Source organism: Aspergillus melleus, assembly GCF_016097325.1.
Source record: "Aspergillus melleus strain CBS 546.65 chromosome Unknown contig3, whole genome shotgun sequence".
Lineage (NCBI taxonomy): Eukaryota > Fungi > Ascomycota > Eurotiomycetes > Eurotiales > Aspergillaceae > Aspergillus > Aspergillus melleus.
The window spans coordinates 1259682-1278040 of NW_025763372.1; the positions used below are offsets into that span (position 1 = coordinate 1259682).

General features: G+C 50.6%; 6 protein-coding genes across 6 annotated transcripts; 2 read left to right on the top strand and 4 right to left on the bottom strand.

Moving 5' to 3' along the window:
* Positions 1 to 239: 239 nt before the first annotated feature.
* Positions 240 to 2621, top strand: RSC9 (putative chromatin remodeling complex subunit (Rsc9); the record flags this gene model as incomplete). The annotated part of the gene is made up of 3 exons (XM_046087128.1): positions 240 to 273; positions 354 to 686; positions 766 to 2621. 3 exons carry the CDS (start codon positions 240 to 242, stop codon positions 2619 to 2621), a joined length of 2223 nt encoding a protein of 740 aa, XP_045943095.1.
* A 933-nt stretch (positions 2622 to 3554) lies between these two features.
* LDX57_005447 (fungal specific transcription factor domain-containing protein) lies at positions 3555 to 4502 on the bottom strand (the record flags this gene model as incomplete). The annotated part of the gene is made up of 1 exon (XM_046087129.1): positions 3555 to 4502. The coding sequence occupies one exon, from the start codon at positions 4500 to 4502 to the stop codon at positions 3555 to 3557; it is 948 nt and encodes a 315-aa protein (XP_045943096.1).
* Positions 4503 to 8668: 4166 nt separating this feature from the next.
* LDX57_005448 (putative integral membrane protein) lies at positions 8669 to 9380 on the top strand (the record flags this gene model as incomplete). The annotated part of the gene is made up of 3 exons (XM_046087130.1): positions 8669 to 8745; positions 8819 to 8886; positions 8959 to 9380. 3 exons carry the CDS (start codon positions 8669 to 8671, stop codon positions 9378 to 9380), a joined length of 567 nt encoding a protein of 188 aa, XP_045943097.1.
* Positions 9381 to 13078: 3698 nt separating this feature from the next.
* Positions 13079 to 15089, bottom strand: AGE2 (stromal membrane-associated protein; the record flags this gene model as incomplete). Its single annotated transcript, XM_046087131.1, has 5 exons — positions 13079 to 14365; positions 14425 to 14527; positions 14599 to 14643; positions 14713 to 14881; positions 14981 to 15089. 5 exons carry the CDS (start codon positions 15087 to 15089, stop codon positions 13079 to 13081), a joined length of 1713 nt encoding a protein of 570 aa, XP_045943098.1.
* Positions 15090 to 15362: 273 nt separating this feature from the next.
* Positions 15363 to 15886, bottom strand: MSRB3 (peptide-methionine (R)-S-oxide reductase; the record flags this gene model as incomplete). The annotated part of the gene is made up of 2 exons (XM_046087132.1): positions 15363 to 15733; positions 15832 to 15886. 2 exons carry the CDS (start codon positions 15884 to 15886, stop codon positions 15363 to 15365), a joined length of 426 nt encoding a protein of 141 aa, XP_045943099.1.
* A 490-nt stretch (positions 15887 to 16376) lies between these two features.
* On the bottom strand, positions 16377 to 18175 carry LDX57_005451 (Smr domain protein; the record flags this gene model as incomplete). The annotated part of the gene is made up of 2 exons (XM_046087133.1): positions 16377 to 18029; positions 18146 to 18175. 2 exons carry the CDS (start codon positions 18173 to 18175, stop codon positions 16377 to 16379), a joined length of 1683 nt encoding a protein of 560 aa, XP_045943100.1.
* Positions 18176 to 18359: the final 184 nt, after the last annotated feature.

The following is an 18359-nucleotide window of genomic DNA, read 5'->3' on the forward strand; positions in this document are numbered from 1 at the left end:
ACTGGCTCCATCCGAGATCTACATCGACACGGTTGATCTGATCATCTCCGCATCGAATAATCTTCGCAAACGATCAGATCTTTTGGTTTAGCTTGGGCGAAGAGTTGCCTGCTAGAACTCTGGATAAGCGACTTGGCTTGGAGCTTCTCTGGGTTTCGAAGTGTGTGAGGATACTGAATTAGTCCTGGATCTAGAAACGTGCGAACTAGAAATCGGCGAATCCCCTGTACTTCTCCAGGATGAGCGCCAACACCCCCCGCACATCTTTGCGTCGTATGTGTTACTCCCACGCCCCCCTTGGAAAGGTGTAGCTTTGGCAATGGAACATTCCGCTGACTGTTGATCGTTAACAGAGGGCTTGCGGCAAGCCCCTAAAGCGAATCAGCCCTTTATCCCAGATACTGCGCCTGTGAGGCGGTCTCATATTCACGCGAATCAGTCACCACAGCCGCCGTCGGCGAGTCAAACACATCCGACCACCCCTCTCAACCCGAATAGTCCGCAACCGAGCATTGACATGTGGGAAGGAAAGGAACAGCGACAAGTTCCTATGTCTACGCGTGAGGTAGCAACGCCGGGCAATAGACCCGGCCTATTTCTCAGCGTTCATGAAGGGGGGAAGATAGCCAAGCAACCGGACTTCTACGATCCGTATTTCCCGCTGAGATACCTAGAGGTCCCTAAATGTACGTTTTCCGGCTGTTACGACCGTCCACTTCCCCTTCACATTGTTCAGCATGACTGACCAACTGACCAAACTCGCAGCTGATCACATCTACAAACGGGCACACTACGGTCTTCAGTCTGGGATAGCGGATGAAGTCGATTTCGCGCTGTACCATCTCGTTCAAATTTCCAACCAGCGGTGGGACAAGTTCAAGTTCGAAGGTTTCCCCTTGCTTGCAGAGACATTAATGGAAAAAGCGATCGATGTCTCAGTAATCTGCACAGGCGTCAAGTGGGAATTACAGTATGACTTTCGGCAACCCACGGACCGTGTCAATGTGTTGAACTCGCTGCACGGCACACGAGACATTCTGGAAAAAATCAACAATATCCCAGTCACACTGCCTGGTGACACGCTTGAGACATATGAATTCAACCACCGTCTGCGTAACGTCAAGGAAGCCACGCTAGTTCTGAGAAACATGGTTTTACTGAAGGAGAACGCATTTTACGTATCACGCTACGCTAAAGGACTGCTCAGAGACTTCTTGGTTATCCTGATCAACCTACCCAATCAACCTCGGCTCAACGAGATCAAGAACGATGCCCTGGATATTGCGGAGGAGGTGACCAAGTTCATGAGAACGGACCCTGAGGACCCGCTCTGGATCTCCCTCGTTAACTGTCTTGAATCCTCGGACCGCGCTCATGTTGTCCGGGCACTTTGGGCCTTGACTCATTTCTCAACCGAGCTGGATGAACCGGAAGCAAACCGAGCACTAGAGCGTATATCGAAACCGACACTGCAACAGCTCTATTTCCATACGCTCCTCGACGCGGACAGAGACATCTTGAGTGGTGCGCTTGATTTCTGGTACCAATACACGCTGTCACGTGAAAATATCGAGCACATGATGGATGTCTTCAACCTTTCCGTTGTCTTCGTCCCGCGGATGATCGCGCTATTAACACATGACGGGCGTCCTAGCAAGAAAGAAACTGTTCTACAAGAAGAAAAAGTGGCTCCGCCACCAACGGAAATTCCCCGGGTACCCCCCGAGCTCCTAAAAGAGCTAATGGAGTTATCGGAACCGGAGCGTAGCTCCCGTTGGTTGCGTTGCTGCTTTGTCGAGGACGCGGACTGTGAAATAACTCAGATCGCGTTGTGGCAGGCGTATCAGAGCCGTTTTGCAGACCCTCGTGTTCCAGGCGGCGGTGTTCTTCCAGCAGCCGAGTTCATCAAGAATGTCAGCACGACCTTCACGAATGCCCAGGCCCAGGTAATTAATGGCCCCGGCGCCACAACCAGATTCATCATCAAAGGCATCCGCCCTCTAGAAACCGCCTACACCTTCCAAGGCTTCCCCTACATTTACTGCAAATGGGCGGACGCTTCGAAACAAATGAAACCTTGCCAACGTGCCTTTGCAACCCCGACAGACCTGCGCAACCACATCTTTGGAGATCATATGAATCTCAAGCCCACTGAAACATCGGGTCATTATAACCTGGACAAGGCCGACTCTCCCATCCATACCTGTCTATGGGATAATTGTACTAAATTCCGTTCGTCTGGTCCCAGCGACAACACCGCTATGGTTGCCGGCCACGTGTCGTCGCATCTGCCTGAAGAGCGACTCACGGATGCCGAAGCTCCAATCTCCAAGCGTGCTGTGCTCCAGGAGCGTATTGTGCGCAAATGGTTCTACGTGGACACCCCAATAAACGAACGAGGCGAGCCCATCGGCGTGGCTTACAAAGCTGCTCTTGTTCTGCGCAATCTTGCCAGAAATCTCCCAAGTGGCATCGCCCCCGGGTTCAACGGACTTCCATGGAAGAAGGCCGTATTCCTCAGCAACCGCCCCAAGATTGTCGAGATATGGGACCGTAATCGATCGTTACGCAAGGAACTCACGGAACTCATCATGATAATAGAGAGAGAGGATTACTACTAAAAAAGAAAACCAAAAAACTTTCAATGGAAAATGTCCATGTGATGGCCAGTTCTTACATCCCGACAAACTTCCTTCTACCATCCTCCACGTTTTGACCTTTTTCCTTCTTCCTTTTTTCGTTTTCTCTACTATATGCTGTATGTACAAATACCCCGTTTTTCATTTAAACTTTTCCTCCATCACTATATCATTTTAACTCCACGTGGTCTTCTCGTCCCTTATTTTCACCTTGTTTTCTCTCTTCCTTTGTGATGGCAACCAACTAGCTATTTTATCTAGCCAGTTTGCGGATTCTGATGAGTTTTGAGTTCGCTCCTTTCTCTTGTTTTTCTCTCCAGGAACTCGGAAAAAGAAATTATTTTAGTTTACAAGGCTTTGGAGGGGTATCTAAAGGGCGGTCTGAATGAATCTGCTGGCGTCTGGCTTTTTTAGTCTTTTCTATCGAGGTAGAAACGGTGCCCTGGTCATGTTTTACTGCAAACTTCCTGTGACATTCTATCTACGTATGCTTTGTGTTTTATTCTTTTCCCTTTTCCCTTCTTTTTTCCTTCAAGTTCTTGATGAGTAAGTGTACTATACAACTGATTGAGTATTGATTGATTGAAACTGTTATTAAATGTAAAAGAAATCGAGCTTTTTCATTCTGTAATTTAAATGGAGAAGGTATAGGACTGTCTGGTCTCTCCTACTCTTTACTCTGAATCTATAATTAGATAATTGTGACTTCGGAAACTACCTCTTGCATGTGAAGCGTCAATATGTATGAATTCGCTAGGTGGACGAATTAAGCATCAAAACGGCTAAATAATAAAGCGAAACAAAAGGTTCAATGCTGTGTGAGCCAATCAATGAGTGCTATGCTAAAATGTTCCTACCGCTTTGCTCCGATTTAGATATGAGTAGATCCGTCAATGATCACTGAGGAGTAGTGGTCTAGTCAGCGATTCCACGCAAATCCCCCAAAAAATTCTCGTAATTCAACCACGACATCTCATTTGCTCCGAGCGGGTTGGTCCAGTCAACGGCGTCCCAGACGCTGGGCCAGGGGCCTAGGCCGATCGTATCGAGGGGAGGGATAGCCGTGTTGTTTGCATGATCTTGGATTGAAGGCTGCGGCCGCAGTAGTTGCTCTTTTCTCATTCGTGCCAGAGCCATGATGTTTTCCATGGGTTTCCAGAATCGACCATTAGATGTATCCGCAATTAGATAACCCAGTTGCGCATATGCTTGCTCGACAGGGGCCCAGCATCTGGCCATCAGGACGGGGTCTTCGCAGACACAGAGTTCGGAAGCAGCTACGGCGAGCGCATGCCACGGGACGAAGGTGTATTCGATCCAACGCCAGGGGAGGGTGCGAGGGTTATTGCGGATTTCGTGGTTCCTCAAGAGAACATCGATGGCGAGTTTGAGGAGACGGTCACCGTGGACTCGCGGAGGAAGGTACTTGGGGTGCTGCTGGAGAGGTCGCAGAACGACTAGTTGCATGGACGCGTTGATGCATTCGGCGACTTTGCTGGCGAACCAGTGGAAGGCGATTGTGCTGGGTTGGGCATTTTGAAGGAGGGTTGATGCCGTATGCTGGAAGTCTAGGACTAACTGGTGGCGCGAGTTGATGGACTCGACGCTCGGTGAAACGGCATTGGGAAAGTTGAGAATGCGTGAGATGCACTGCGCTTTGAGGGTGATCATGGTAAATGTCATGTCTGTGAAACCGGTGGACTCTTGTACGGGGATATTCATTTCAAAGCTGATGTCGTGGTCGTTGACATTGGAAGGGGGATGAGATTGTAGCCAGTCGACTTGCATCATGGGTTCGGATGCGCGGTCTGTCGAAGCTTGAATGTCGAGAAAACCAATAGCGCTCCATAGACGTCTGCGCATTTCTCGTTCGAATGGCCTCACGGGAAATGGTGGATCTGCCATGTGTAGGGAAAGGGCTTGGGCAATACGAAGCGCGATGCTCAGCATAGTCCACACGCGCCGACTCTGGTCCTGAGATCGAGAAGATAACTGAGTTGCGCATGTTAGTGGCAGTTTTTCGCCCGAGTCTATGTCAAGGAATACGAACGAGAAAAAGAACGAAGGCCTGTAACACGGTCAAGTCATTAGTCGTTAAATAATCAGCTTGTGCTAGAACTGATTCTGCCTCTTTCTGGAAACGCTCCACCATGAGCGTTTTATTGGTCTTGAATATGTGCTTGTACTCCTTCTCATCGAGGCTGCAAATGGCCGCAAAACAGACAGCATACTTCAATGCTTTAGGTGCCAAGCTTTCTGGTGCATAATTCAAGTAAGGTTTCCCGTCAATGAGAAAGACACTCAGGGAGGGCCTGTGTAGAATCTTGAAGAAGGGATCAACTCTCTGCAAATAAATTTGGCAGAGCTTTTGTTCCGTGATTCTGTTAAGAAACTCGCCTCTCCCAGTCAAGCCTTTCACACTGTCAGAACTTCTAGACATGAAGAGAAGCCGTTGGTAGCACATGCTCCGACTTTCGCAGCTCGGTTTTAGAAAGTTTTGCCCGCATGCACCGCGCGTATCGTGCTTCTAAGTTGTAGTTAACACAAACCATGGGCGCATATCGATTCATCTTACTCGTCTAAAGATGTCCTTCCAGGAGCAGGCTGGAGACTGGGATCTCTCGGTCTCTTCAGATTGCGATACAGCGCCGGGTGATTGAGGTTGAGCGGAGCTTTCCCGGCTCCTGGTACTGCAAGAGGCTCTGGATGAGAGGAGACCCTCGACAGTCTTTCCCTTATCAATGGTGCCGGCAATACCATGTATCAGTCCTTCGAGGCGCGAAATACGATCCTTTAAACGTGTATCGTGATTCAATCGTTTTTCCGTCGCGCCCCGGCCAGATCTGCCTCGTGGGAGCCGCGCTCGTTCGACAGGGACGCAAGTGACGCGCATGCGCTCGCAATTGGAGCATGGATCGAGCTTGTCGCATTTTATCTTGCGCCGTCGGCACATTTCGCAAGAGAGACGAACCTGGAGCGTCGCAGAGGCAGGAGTGTGGTGGCGACCCTGAGCGGCCTCGGCATGGCCGCGAAGATCCGTCATAGCTATAAACGAAGCGACATTCGTCTCTCACGGCACTACATGGCGGTTCCGACTGCTGTAATTTTGAGTGAATCATCAGACGAGAGATCTCAGGTGCCAAGGGGCTCATCCGGGAAACCAACCTGTTTTGAAGGGCCCCAACGGCCATGCGATCGGTTCGGCTTCGCAGAAACGCGGGGTTTAGTGACGGACTTAAGGCCAAGCCGCCAGTAATCGGTAGGGCGGTGATAGATTGTACATAATTATGGTATTAATAATGCATGTCGCCCTCAAAGCAAGGCGTCCATCATTAAATCTTGCCGGCCGGAGAGACTGTCAATGCGGTAGAAGAGCATAAAGACAACAAACAACAAGACAGGGGGAGCCTGTACTGCAGACTCTCCGTGGCTCCGTGGACTGCAGCGCATCGTGTAATTTGCGGTTCCTCCGGGAGTCTGTCCGAATTTGACGAGAGTAGGATAGGCCATGTTCTACAATGATGTGAAGAAGGCATAGTTCACCGTCAACTCAGTATTGAATCATGTAGTTAAAGAAGTGAAGTAGTTAAGAAGTTGAATAGTTGGTTATCTCCGGGTGAGCGACAGCCTCAGGCCAGAATGCCCACCGAAGGGGCTTAGCGTCTCGCACTGTCTCGTGACCGGCGCCATTCCTGAATCGGATATTCTCCTCCTTCCTTTTCCGCTTCTCTTTGTCCCTCTTAACTCTTTGTCCCGTCCCTCCTCGACGGTTGGACCGTTCGTCTCTTGGTCGGTGTCGCACTGTCGATAATCCTTGATGATGGCGGTGACAGATGACCTGCTCGTTCTCCTCGCTTCATGTGGGTCCCTATGGGGGATCCTCTCGGCTAAGTTTAGATAAAGCGGCCTTCCAATTTCCGTCATCTCCGTGGATCAATAATCACGATCGCCACTGCTGGCACCGGACGGCGGACCACCCCCGAGTCTCCGTGTACTCGGTATACCAACAGGAAGGGAAGGGCTTCTCAATTGGATAGATCTCGCATGCAAATTCACCGATGAAGGTCGAACGCAATTTGCCCCGGTCTCCCAACGATTGTATATACTTTGATCCTTCAGATCCACTGTGCCTTAAGGGTTCGTTCCGTCAAGCTGGAATGAGTTAATGAACTATACCTTTCTTGAATCATGCATTCAGTCTATCTGTAGGTGATTCCAGGTACTGGAGCCAGCACACAGGCACCGTTGAAGGGATCTCCACAGGTGTCATGTTCCTGGAAGAGTAGAACCTTCGCGCCTTCGCCGAGAACACTAAGATGAGAGAGAACACGATTCATGACCGTGGTTCGTCGCCATCAACTTTGTCCCATCGAACTTTGAAAGACCCAGCAACCTGCAAAATGGGCTATTGACACGATCCCCAGCGGCCGAGAGATACCGTCTACCCTACAGTTGCCATTTGGTACATGAACAAAGCGACGGTCCCTCCGCGAAACTCTGCTGGTGTGGCTATTCTAGAGTTGGGCTTCTCGCCGTCTTCCAATGAACCTGACTCGGACGATCGAGGTATAGGAGTGTAATCCAAGTTTACTAATGTCTAAGCGTTAGATTCACCGAGATATCCATCTTTCCATGCGACTTTTGGACTTTTGGAGGCCTCTTCACAATTCGTTTGCTCATAAATATCCAGGGCTGCTCTTATTCACGTTTCCAGATGTCTCTGAATCGGTTCTTTGTTCCGCAATGAGGTGAACGCCAACTGGCTCCATGTGGCCTCGTCCATGCCCTCCTTTCATCCTAGCTTACCAGAACACATTTCTGATAGGCCAGTATCCTAGGCACTTGCGCCATTGATTCCTCGATTGTTCTTAGCAAACTCTGGCTCTGAGGGCGTACCCAGAATCTTGGGATGGATTGACTTGGGGGGGGGCATCAATGCAATTCCCATCTACCAAGCTAATCCTATGGCGATCATCATCAGTGCCGCTTTGGGGGTCTCCCTCCCCTGCTTGTTCGGCCGAGCTTGCTTTTTATACTTTGATTCATTTGGTCTTCGATGTCAGCGATATCACCACAATTTTGCCAATTTCCCCCTCTCGTTGCATGTCAATACTTCAGTGTAACCCCCCTCCCCCCTATTCTCAGCAAATGGGATGGTCTTCTAGTTATGCATTAAAGGCAGCTGTCACTGGTCTCTAAATCCTTTCTTTCTTTTCTCTTCTTATCCATACATTCGTGGTCTTTTTGCCAGACTCCGCGACATAATGGCAATCGGTGTACCGCGCGGTCGAAAGGCCCTTACAACCAGCGCTATCTTCACGTCTTTGGCTACGTTCTTTGTAGTCCTTCGCATATATACCAGGGCCTTTCTGGTGAAGCAAATGGGTGCAGATGACTGGTCAATTCTCGTGTCGCTGGTAACTCCCCAATGGTTTCTCAAACGACCCTGTTGTTTGCTGATGCGTCATGTCCATAGGCATTTAGCTGGGCTTTCTTTGGAGTTTTTATCGGAGGTATGAAAAGCTCTAATGCATTTGACTGGGCTATATCAATTTGCAGGCTAGATAGGTGTGCTTATAAGTGCTAACGAGTCTTAGAAACCGCAAACCTTATGGGGGAACATTATGTTGATATCCCTCATGATACTTTCATCAAGCAGATGCTCGTGGGCCAACCATTTCCGTTGAGCTATTCTAGCAAATCTCCCAATACTGACTACTCCATACGTTTAGTTCTTCTGGGTCTCAGTTCCCCTCTACCAAACCAGTCTTCTCACAACCAAAGCCTCAATTCTCCTACAATATAAACGCGTCTTTTCGACCCCGCCAATGCGCCTTGCTTGTTACTCCCTAATCGGGTTCCTGGCACTATACGGCGCCTGGACGATAATGAGCGCATGGCTGAATTGTATTCCTGTCGCCCGGTTTTGGGATGACAGCATAGACGGGTACTGCCTAAACAAAAAGGCGCTTTGGTTCTCGAACGCGGCGATCCATATTCTCACTGATATTATGATCTTGATATACCCGATGCCAGTCTTGAAGAATCTTCAGCTGCCACGACGACAGAAGATTGCTCTCATGGCCGTTTTTGCGCTAGGTGCTTTGTATGTCGCACTTTCGCCTTAACAGCTTATCTATCTAGGCGCGCATACTAACGTTATCACCGTGCTTGGAAAGTGTCTTGATCACGAGTATCCTTCGCCTTCAGAGTTTACTTGTTATATCTGAGTCATCAGACCCAACCTGTAAACATATCTCCCCCAGCCACTAGCCCTACTTGCTATGTACCATTCAACCCCACCACTAACCCTCCCCAGACGACAATGTCGGCGCCGCCACCTGGTCTGCCATCGAATGCAATGTCGCCATCATATGCGCCAGCCTCCCAGGAATTCGCGCCCTCATCTCGCGCCTCATTCCCCGATTCTTCTCTACCCGCAGCGGCTCTAGGAGCAGAAGCGTCAAAGGCCCCGTGAACCGTTTCTCCCACAGTCGTCGAAACACGAATCCCATGCTTTTTCAAACGTCGACGTCTGTCGTCGGGAACGCGCCAGACTACCGGTTGCAGGATCTGGACGCGCGTCGTGAACGTAACGATGTAGAGGATGTGGTGGATGGCGGTCATAATTCAGATAGTATCAAGGTCACGACGATCCTGTCTCAGGAGGTTATGGACAGTCAAGGGAGTCGGAGCGCGCCGGATGAGGATTCTAGTGTGCGGAGACTGGTTAATAAATGATTGCACTATGGCAAGAGGGGCTACAAGTTTTATTGAATGTTTTTGGCTCAGCTAGGTCAATTTGATTTTTGTTAGTCCGATTTTCGTTCTCTAGATATAGTGGACCGAATGTGACAGTCTTATACAATCTTAATATTCACACTCAGCCACATTAACTCTCATGCAGCAATCCCATGCAAAGGCCTAGATGTTTACTAAACATTCTACGTAATATCTCGTTACTGATATCTCTCGTTTTGATGATGGCATATCATTTAGGCACCCTTCCTTTCCTAGAGGCCGGATATGGAAGTAGTTCCTGATTTTGCTCCTAAACTACACCCTGAACAGGGTAAGTTGTAACAATAGAAAAAACAACTAGTTTCTAGGTAGGAGTTCATTGAAATGCAGGCAATATCTACTGTGGTTACTTGACAAGGTAGCATCACAGGCCCGTATGTTATGTGTTCCACACTCGAACATATGTTAGTGCATCCGGACCCGCGCACTGGCGTCAAACAAAGAAAGCAGCCTTGTGATTTGCATGACGCAGTACTTAGTGCTCTGCGCCAGGTGTTAGGCTCCGGGGAATAATTTATCCATTGCTGCTACATTGACTGGTGCCTGTGAACCTCCTGAGCAACAGTCATTTACATCTGTCTTTCGCGAGGACGAGGCCGTTTTCTTTTCTGTTTCTTTATTTTTCTAGTTGTAAAAGCGACCAAGTACGTACTACAGAGGGGTACTGAGAAACCCCCCTGGAGCGGCAAAGAAACTGCTCACTGAAATTAAGACTATCAGAAGGTCGAATGTTCAGGATGCCAACGCCTTCACCCGATGAAGATATCAAGGAGCCAAAGCAGGAGAATGTTTTCCTCTTCGTCCCCAACCTGATTGGTTTGTTTTTCTCACCCATGTTGATCAATTCTGTCTCACAGTGGATGTATAGGATACACACGTATCGTCTTCGCCGTTGCATCCCTCTACTACATGCCCTTACATCCTCGGACATGCTCCCTTCTCTATAGCATATCGTGCCTCCTTGATGCTTTAGATGGAGCGGCTGCTCGTCGACTGGACCAATCCACCCGTTTCGGTGCAGTCTTGGACATGATCACAGACCGTTGCACGACGACCTGTTTACTGGTGTACCTAGCGAGCGCATTTCCGAGATGGAGCATCATATTTCAGGTTTTGATAAGCTTGGACTATTCAAGCCATTACGTTCATATGTACGCAACCCTAGCAATGGGTGGAAGCCGTCAAAGTCACAAACATATCGATGAGAATCGGCCCTGGGCCATGCGGCTCTATTATTCGAACACAGTATGTCAATGTCGCCGTCGCGTTGAACATCGTTGAAACGAAGCTAACAAAGGTTCTAGTATGTTCTTTTCACTGTATGCGCGCTGAATGAGCTCTTCTTCATCGCGCTGTATCTGCTTTCGTTCTCATCGCCCACATTGGTGCCATCGCTCTTGGTGGACCAAAATCCTACGCGACCACAAACTTGGAGCTCACCGTGGAGTGCTGGAGCAATGGAAATGGCTCGGTAAGGACCAGATACGGTAGTCAGGGTACATTATGCTAACAATGATTCAAGCGCCAATAAGATAGATAGTGCCGTCCCCTGGGTTTTGCTTGCCACCTCATCCGTCTTCATGCTTTTCAAGCAGTATGTGAATATCGTCCAGTTAGTAGAAGCTAGCAAGTGGCTTGTGCAAGGTGACATGGAGATCAGAAGGAAAGAACGAGTTGGTCAGAGAAAGACTTCATGAAAGTACGTTGTACCTTGTGTATGATAGTTGGTGTCGACCAGGTGTATATTAAGGTGGGAGAAACAGTTGGCATGATGCTATTCACAGTAATAGATATATGGTACTCAAAAAGACTATGGGTGTTCTGTGTTGTTATACAACGGGAGAATTGACACACAATAGATTTTATACACATAGCTAGATGCGCATAAACAGCCTCGATATAATTTCATTAGATGTTGCAAGGGTTGTTTCAAGTAGTTCCAGTTTATTTCTATATTCTCCTAATAAAGACAAGGCTCAACACCAGGTTATCTCTCCCCAGTCTCTCTAATTCACCTGGTTTCACGCTATGGTTGGCACCCTTGCACACATCCACTAATTATACTGAATATTTTTAGTTCAGCTAGCTAAAGAAGGACAATGGTAACCTCAACGAAGGCGGAGGTAGCTTGCCCAGCTCGCAGAAATCCGTCAAAGTCGGGGCCTAAGAATGATTGTGCTAAGGTTGGGGAGGGTGACTGGCATGGTTGATGGTCTCTGAGCATTGGGGAGGAGAGGGGAATCATGTGACAACGTCTTGTCCATGCGACTTGCTTCTTTTTTAAACGCAATCATTTGTCTTCTCTTCAGTGCTGGAATACATTCTATCTTGGACACCATCCACATCCCCCGCTGTTTCCTGTAGTGGATGATTCAATGACATCCCGCCATAATGTTGCAACCATCGGTTCTTTTCCTCGAGATCAAATACTCGGCATTGGGAGAACGGGCTTAGTAGTTCGTCAAGGGCCCCTTGCTATCAAGTTACCTCTCAGATAAAGTACAAGCGGCGACAAGGAGATCAAGGTAAATATTGAATCTCTCTAACATGAACAAGCTGTGTATACGCGCCTGGGAAACTGCGACGGCGTTGTTCCTTTCCTGGACTCCTCAGACGCATCCACTACACTAGCGGTCATGATAAACGGAGACTTGCGATCTTACCTGAGCAGAAACAAGCCGTCTCAGTCTCTCCAACTCACTTTCTCGACTCTGGGTTGTCAATCAAATTCAGCAATTTTACAGAATCTACGATCATGCCCCTTGACACTTGTATGAAGGCAGCTGACGAGGGAGGATATTTCGCGCAAACAGACATCGGACAACTCGGCGCTGTGATATACAAGGTTGTAGTTGGAAAGAAATGTGACTTTGACATCTTCAAGAACGTCCCGGAAGACATTGATCGAGATATATGGCCCCGGAGGGAAGATCTCCCCAGTACGTAGGGTATCTGGCTGGGACTCATAATCGACAGATGCTGGACGAGAGGCGGATTCAACAGTGCCCATTGCTTATGGAAGGAACTGGAATCTGTTTCGATTGAAGTCCAGCCGGTCGAGGAGGTGCTTTTGCCATCCTGGCAGATGCACATCAAGATGACGTTCTGGTGGCCTGAATCTTTGTATTTGACAACTACGCTGGTGGTTACGCTTAGTGCTATTGCTGTTTTCACTTGAAGTTGGAGGCATAACTGAACTACTTACTCCACCTGATCGAAATGCTCCCACTGAAATTGTATTCCTGGGCCAGGAAACAGAGAGCGCGCTTTGGGTGTACATGGAATTATGAGAAACTTATGAATAAGACGAAAGTTCAACAGCAGCGACGAGCCGAAATATGCAGAGAAATCAATCATGTGCTCATAAATCCCACCCATTTTACAATCCAAGAGTTCTGGTTCCCTAACTAGCAGTCATGATCAACGCAAGACATAGATGATGCAAAGATAAGATATGCCAAATACAAGAGAATACTTCATGACATCAGAAAAAAAGAAAAGAATGGAACAAGAAAAGATGCGAAGAGAAGTCACATTGCGATCTGGCGCGAAAGTCTAGGAATAGGTAATAACACGAAACGTATGTGCAGTTTTGAGGGCATTAGGGGGTTTTCGAAAAGGAAAGAAAGAACCTCCATCTACTCCCAAACATTAGAAAATAGATCATCAGCGCCACCAAACCCGCCAGCCGGTTTAGTCGAACTTGTCGCTGTCGTGCTCGACGACACAGGGGCTGCGCTGGCCCAACCGCCGAAGTCCTCGTCCGCGGCCACCGTGGGGGCTGGCTTGGAGCTTGAAGCTGACGGGGACGGGGCACCCCAGCCAGCACCGATATCGTTAGCGGTCAGGGTATCCGGCACCTTCATCATCGAGGCCGCAGTGGTGGTTGTAGAGGGTGCAGGGGGCGCGGGATCAGGGGTGGACCAAGCGTTACCGCCGCCCCAAGGGTCAATGCTTGCTGGCAAAGCGCTTGCGATAGATGCCGTGGATGCGGCCGGGGCCTGGGGCTTAGGTGGAGGCGGGGAACTGATGTTGAAAGCGGAACTCAGCTCCTGTTGCGGGGACGAGATGACCGGGGGTGGAGACGGCGACGCCACAGCTGCCGGAGCTGGGGGCGGAGACGACAGGCCGAACAGATCATTTGACAGAGACGACGGTGGTGGCGGGTTCGGCTTGTTGGGTGGGGGAGAAGCAAAGCCGCCGAATCCAGAGTCAAATCCGTTGGAAGAAATCGACGTGGTACGAGACTGGGGCTTGGCCGGGGGGATGGTCGGAGACGTGAGGCTGTCGAACAAGCTACCTCCACCACTGGTAGAAATGGTAGGAGAAGAAACCTTGGGAGCGGCCGGAGTCGACTTTGCGAAGCTAGTCAGGTTGGCAAAAGGTGAGGGTTTCTCGGCGGGCTTCGGAGGTGGAGGAGACGTGGTCGATGGGAAGCTCAATCCACTGAACGCATCGGTGAGACCACCCATGGAAGAAGCCGACTGCGGGGGAGGGGATGCCAGATCGCCGAACGAGGTGGTCCGTTGATGCTGCGCCGGAGCAGGCTGAGGCTTCGAGTAGAGCGACAGGATGGATTGCTTCAGATCAGGTCGAGACATGCCAGTAGGATTCGTCGGCGTGGAGGCCGTGCTAGCCGGACGGCTGGCGGCCGCCGGCTCGGTGCTGCCGAAGAAATCCAGCCCAAGCAACGAGTCTCCCGGGCGTTGGGCTTTGGGGGCAGCCTGCGCTGGCGGCTGTTGCTGTTTCGGCGCAGCTCGGGGTGTAGGTTCGGTGGTGCTAGGGCGCACCGGAGGAGAGATGTCATCACCAAACAGATCGATAGCAGGTTGTTGGCGTTGGGGCGCGGGGGGTTGGCTAGAGGTGGCCACTCGTTGGGAGGCCGAGCGCTCAAGTTTCGCCTTCTCTTGGACGACCGCAAGGGGCTTCAAGAACAAACAAGTCAGTCATGTGTCTGGGAAACTTGGGATCCCGTATCACTTGCCACATCATCGTCGCCGACATCCAGCGTCGAAGGGTCGGGCATTGGGCCGTCCATCACCCATCGCTTTGAATCGTACTTGGTCCGGATGAAATTCTCAATCTTACTATCCCCATATCCATATTAGCCAAACACTCGCAAGTACCGAGGGAAGAAGTGGGTGAGAATTCCACTTACGCTTCCGAGGGAACATGACCGGGCGCCAGTTTCGCCTCCCAGTATCTGCCAAGAACCCATCAGCACACAATCTCTCCGGTATGAACAAAAAGCCAGTCTTCAGGAGTAGCGCACTTGTTGGCTCTCGCATTGCCCCATCTCAATACACTCTGCAGTTGTTCATCGGTCCACGCATCGAGATCCACGGATTTCACCCGGCTGATATGGGTACCCATTCCCCTGTGAATGCCCGAGCAGCGGATACAAATAAAGATTCCTAGGTTCCAGGAGGCCCATCGTGGATCTACCGAGGCAATTGTCAGTCCCTTGATGCTCCGAGATCGAGTCGCCAGTATTCGGGATCCGCGGGGGAGGGAAGTATATCAGCAGCAAGCCCACTCACGTTTATTGCGTTTGCAATCGGCACATGTCTTGTTGTACTCGAGTTTGAGCAGGTTCTTGATGGTCTGCTGGTTCTGAGCAGCCTGGGATGGCGTCGCGCGTCGAGACATCACAGCGGGCGAAAGCAATCCACTCGAGGCAGGCCGGCAAAGCAAAGGGAGGACGAGGACGGACAGAAAGGAGGATGAAACACGAAGGCGACAATCCGATCGGCCGTCGGTCAGGTGGCGGTTGCTGGCCTGAGGCCCCCGTGTGGCTGCCCGATCCGGCGCGGCACAGGCACCCAGTGTGCAGCTCTACGGCAGTATAAGTCCGGATGCACACAACTCCATCTTCATTATTCCACGCTCTGTCTCATGCTACACTATGCTATTTCCATATTTTCATGCCTTTGACTTCGGCTCACCTCCATCCTCCTGGAACCGCAGACTAACGCTATTCACGCAGTGCCTCTCATCCGTCGGCGTCGGGAACCCCTCGCCCTTGAAAACATGTCCCAAATGACCTCCACAGTTGCTGCACACGATTTCCGTCCGTTCCATGCCAAACGAGCTATCAGTGTGTCTCGTCACCGCACCGGGAAGAGAATCGAAATACGCCGGCCAGCCGCATCCGGATTTGAATTTGTGCGAGGCCTTGTATAACGGCGCATTACACCCGGCGCAGCCGTAGACACCCTCGGTGGGGTAGTGGGAATCGTATTCGCCGGAACCTGCACGTTCGGTGCCTTTTTCGCGGAGGATGCGGAATTGCTCTGTAGCAAGTGTGATTCATGGTTAGAGACTGACTTGGCTATCCTACATCTCTCGCGAAGACGCCAAGAGTGCGGGGTGGAAAGAAGAGGAAACCAACCTGGGCTGAGAACGGCGCGCCATGCGTCGTCGCTCCGCTGGTCGGGATAAGACATTTTGTCGCTGGCGCTTGAACTGAAAAGGGAGCTCAAGAAGGGAATCGTTGGAGCGGCTTTCAGAACAGTTGCTCCGGGTCGAGCGAGAGGTGGAGCTATTGCGGCTCGGCGTATGACGCGGGATCGGAGGGGAATGGCGAAAGTACGCAGAGAAGAATACAATGTCTGGAAACGCATCAGGAGACGAGGAAGAGGTATGGATGAAGGAGTAGAAGTGATTGGAGACAAAGATGATTCAAGTTTGTAGATCCATGACTCAAGATATACTTGAGAACTCCGCGCAGAGTCGCCTCTAGCAGAGCCCCACATGACGTGTGAAAATAGTTCAAGCCGATTATTCATTGGTCACGTTTTGCCTTCACTTCAATAAGGTACTGTAAAGATCTACCGAACAGTGTACTTCCTGATAACATCTCCTGGATAACCCCCCTCTAGGTTTAAACAAATATACGCATAGACATGGGTATCTCATAAATGAACAGCGTAAATCTCAACGACGTCGCACCACGCCAGTAACTGTCAGAACACCCTCCCCAACCTCCACCCTCCAGCCCTCACGAGCCAGCATCTTACCCACAGCTGGACCGAGGCGGGAGGTACCATCGTGGCTATGGCGCCCAAGTCCGGTGACAATGCGATATCCTCCACGGATGGAACCACTGCCCCCTCGGACATACTTGGCATCCCCCAGAGACTCCCACCAGTCTGTGACCCGGTCGCCGGCGATGCGAACGGCATCCTGTACCGAAACTCCGTGTAGATCCAACATGTTGGATGACGACTGCGAGTCCACCAAGGCGTCAGCGGCCTCTGCAGCATTGCGCCTGGCCAGCTCCAGGTGGTCTCGTCCCACGGAGGAATAGTAGGCAGCCGCACCGCCCATGTATCGATCAGATTTGCCACGTTTGTAGGCCATTGAGGCTTTAGAGAGGGCCTCGGCACCGGCTGCGAAGTGTGCACCAGCCGTGCTACGTACCGTCGTGTAGTCTCGAGCGATCCGCGCTGCGGCTTTCCGCTGCGACGGCGCTTCGTCGTCCATGTCAAGTGGCAGTGGTGCTGCGGTTATCTTAATCAATTCGGATACGGACGGAGTGGCCGGTCCGGTTAGCATCGCATCTGCCAATTCACTGGCGGCAGAGGTTGAGCTCCTCGTAATCATAAGAAGACCGGCGAATGTTGTTGGAGGAATGGAGGGAAATTCCTGCATCAGCTCGGCCACCTGGGCCAACGTGACCGGGTCTTGTTTGATATCTTCTTCTTTTACCGGAGCAGAGGCGCTAGCGAGAGACCGAATGGTAGAAGACAATGAAGCTCCGTTGGCATGGTACGTAGACGTGACTGTTTCTTTCTTTAGAATAGGCGAAGTCCGCGAATGGATGAAGTCAACATCTCTCTGGGCAGAATCCCATTTGTTGACGGGGCGAGGCGACTCCAACTCTTCCGAATCAAAAGCAGACACTTCTTGGCTCCTAGCGAGTTTGTTCTTGCCCTTGCGCTTGCGACCCTTTTTACGCGAGATTTCGGCATCTAAGCCGTCCTGGAAGCCGTCAATTCCTTTCGGGATCGCAACCTTGGCGTCGGGCTCGTTCGAGGGCTGCTCGTCGAAGAAGACAAGATTAAGCAGAACATCCATCGATCGGTCTACATCTCCACTAGACTTTTGCAATGTATGCTGTATGGTGTAATAGTCCGCCGAGGGGAACATTTCCGTCAAGTACGCGATCTTATCTTCTTGGGTCGCCCCGGAAAGACGCAGAGAGCCATCAGCAGCAACTGTATATGACACGCGCTCGGAGAGCCCAGATTGGTCTTTCCTATGATTCTTGTTCTGGTCATTGACGCTGGATGAGGAGAATTCGGACACCAGGCTGGTCAAGTCTGTTTCGCGCGACGGTATGGTGCCGTTTTGCGACACGCTGCGCTCCGATGGGATGCCGTCCACATCGAGACCTTCCACCGATCCTAAGCCGCTCGTCCCAGAAGGATCGAAAGGAAGTCCTTCCTGCTCCCATGCGGACAGCTTGAGTGTATCTAGGGTGTCTCGAAGGTCTTGGACCTGAGTCGCGTCTGTGAGGTCATAGTCGCAGACGATAGCGGTGAAGAGCGCTGCGTCAAGAGGTGGGCAATAAGATTCTTCCAATTCCTAGAGCCCGAATACCAATTAACTGCCGAGTCGCATATAACAAACAGTGCCTGCTGATGTCTACGCGGATTTCCCTAACGCGAACGACATGGGATGCGAAAGAATCAAGGACTTACTTTAAATAAGCTGTCACTTTTGTCATCCATCTTCAAAGTCGCTGATGATACGTCGGGGATGTATTCGGGGGTTCCTGGGCATGCCTCTATGTGTTTCTAAACAAAAACTGGATTTCGGGCAAGGAGGAGAATCCCTGCGCAGAGAATCTGACTGGGTTGTGGGAGAATTGAGAAGCGTAAAGTGGGAATTCTGGAGCGGGGGAGAGTCAAAACG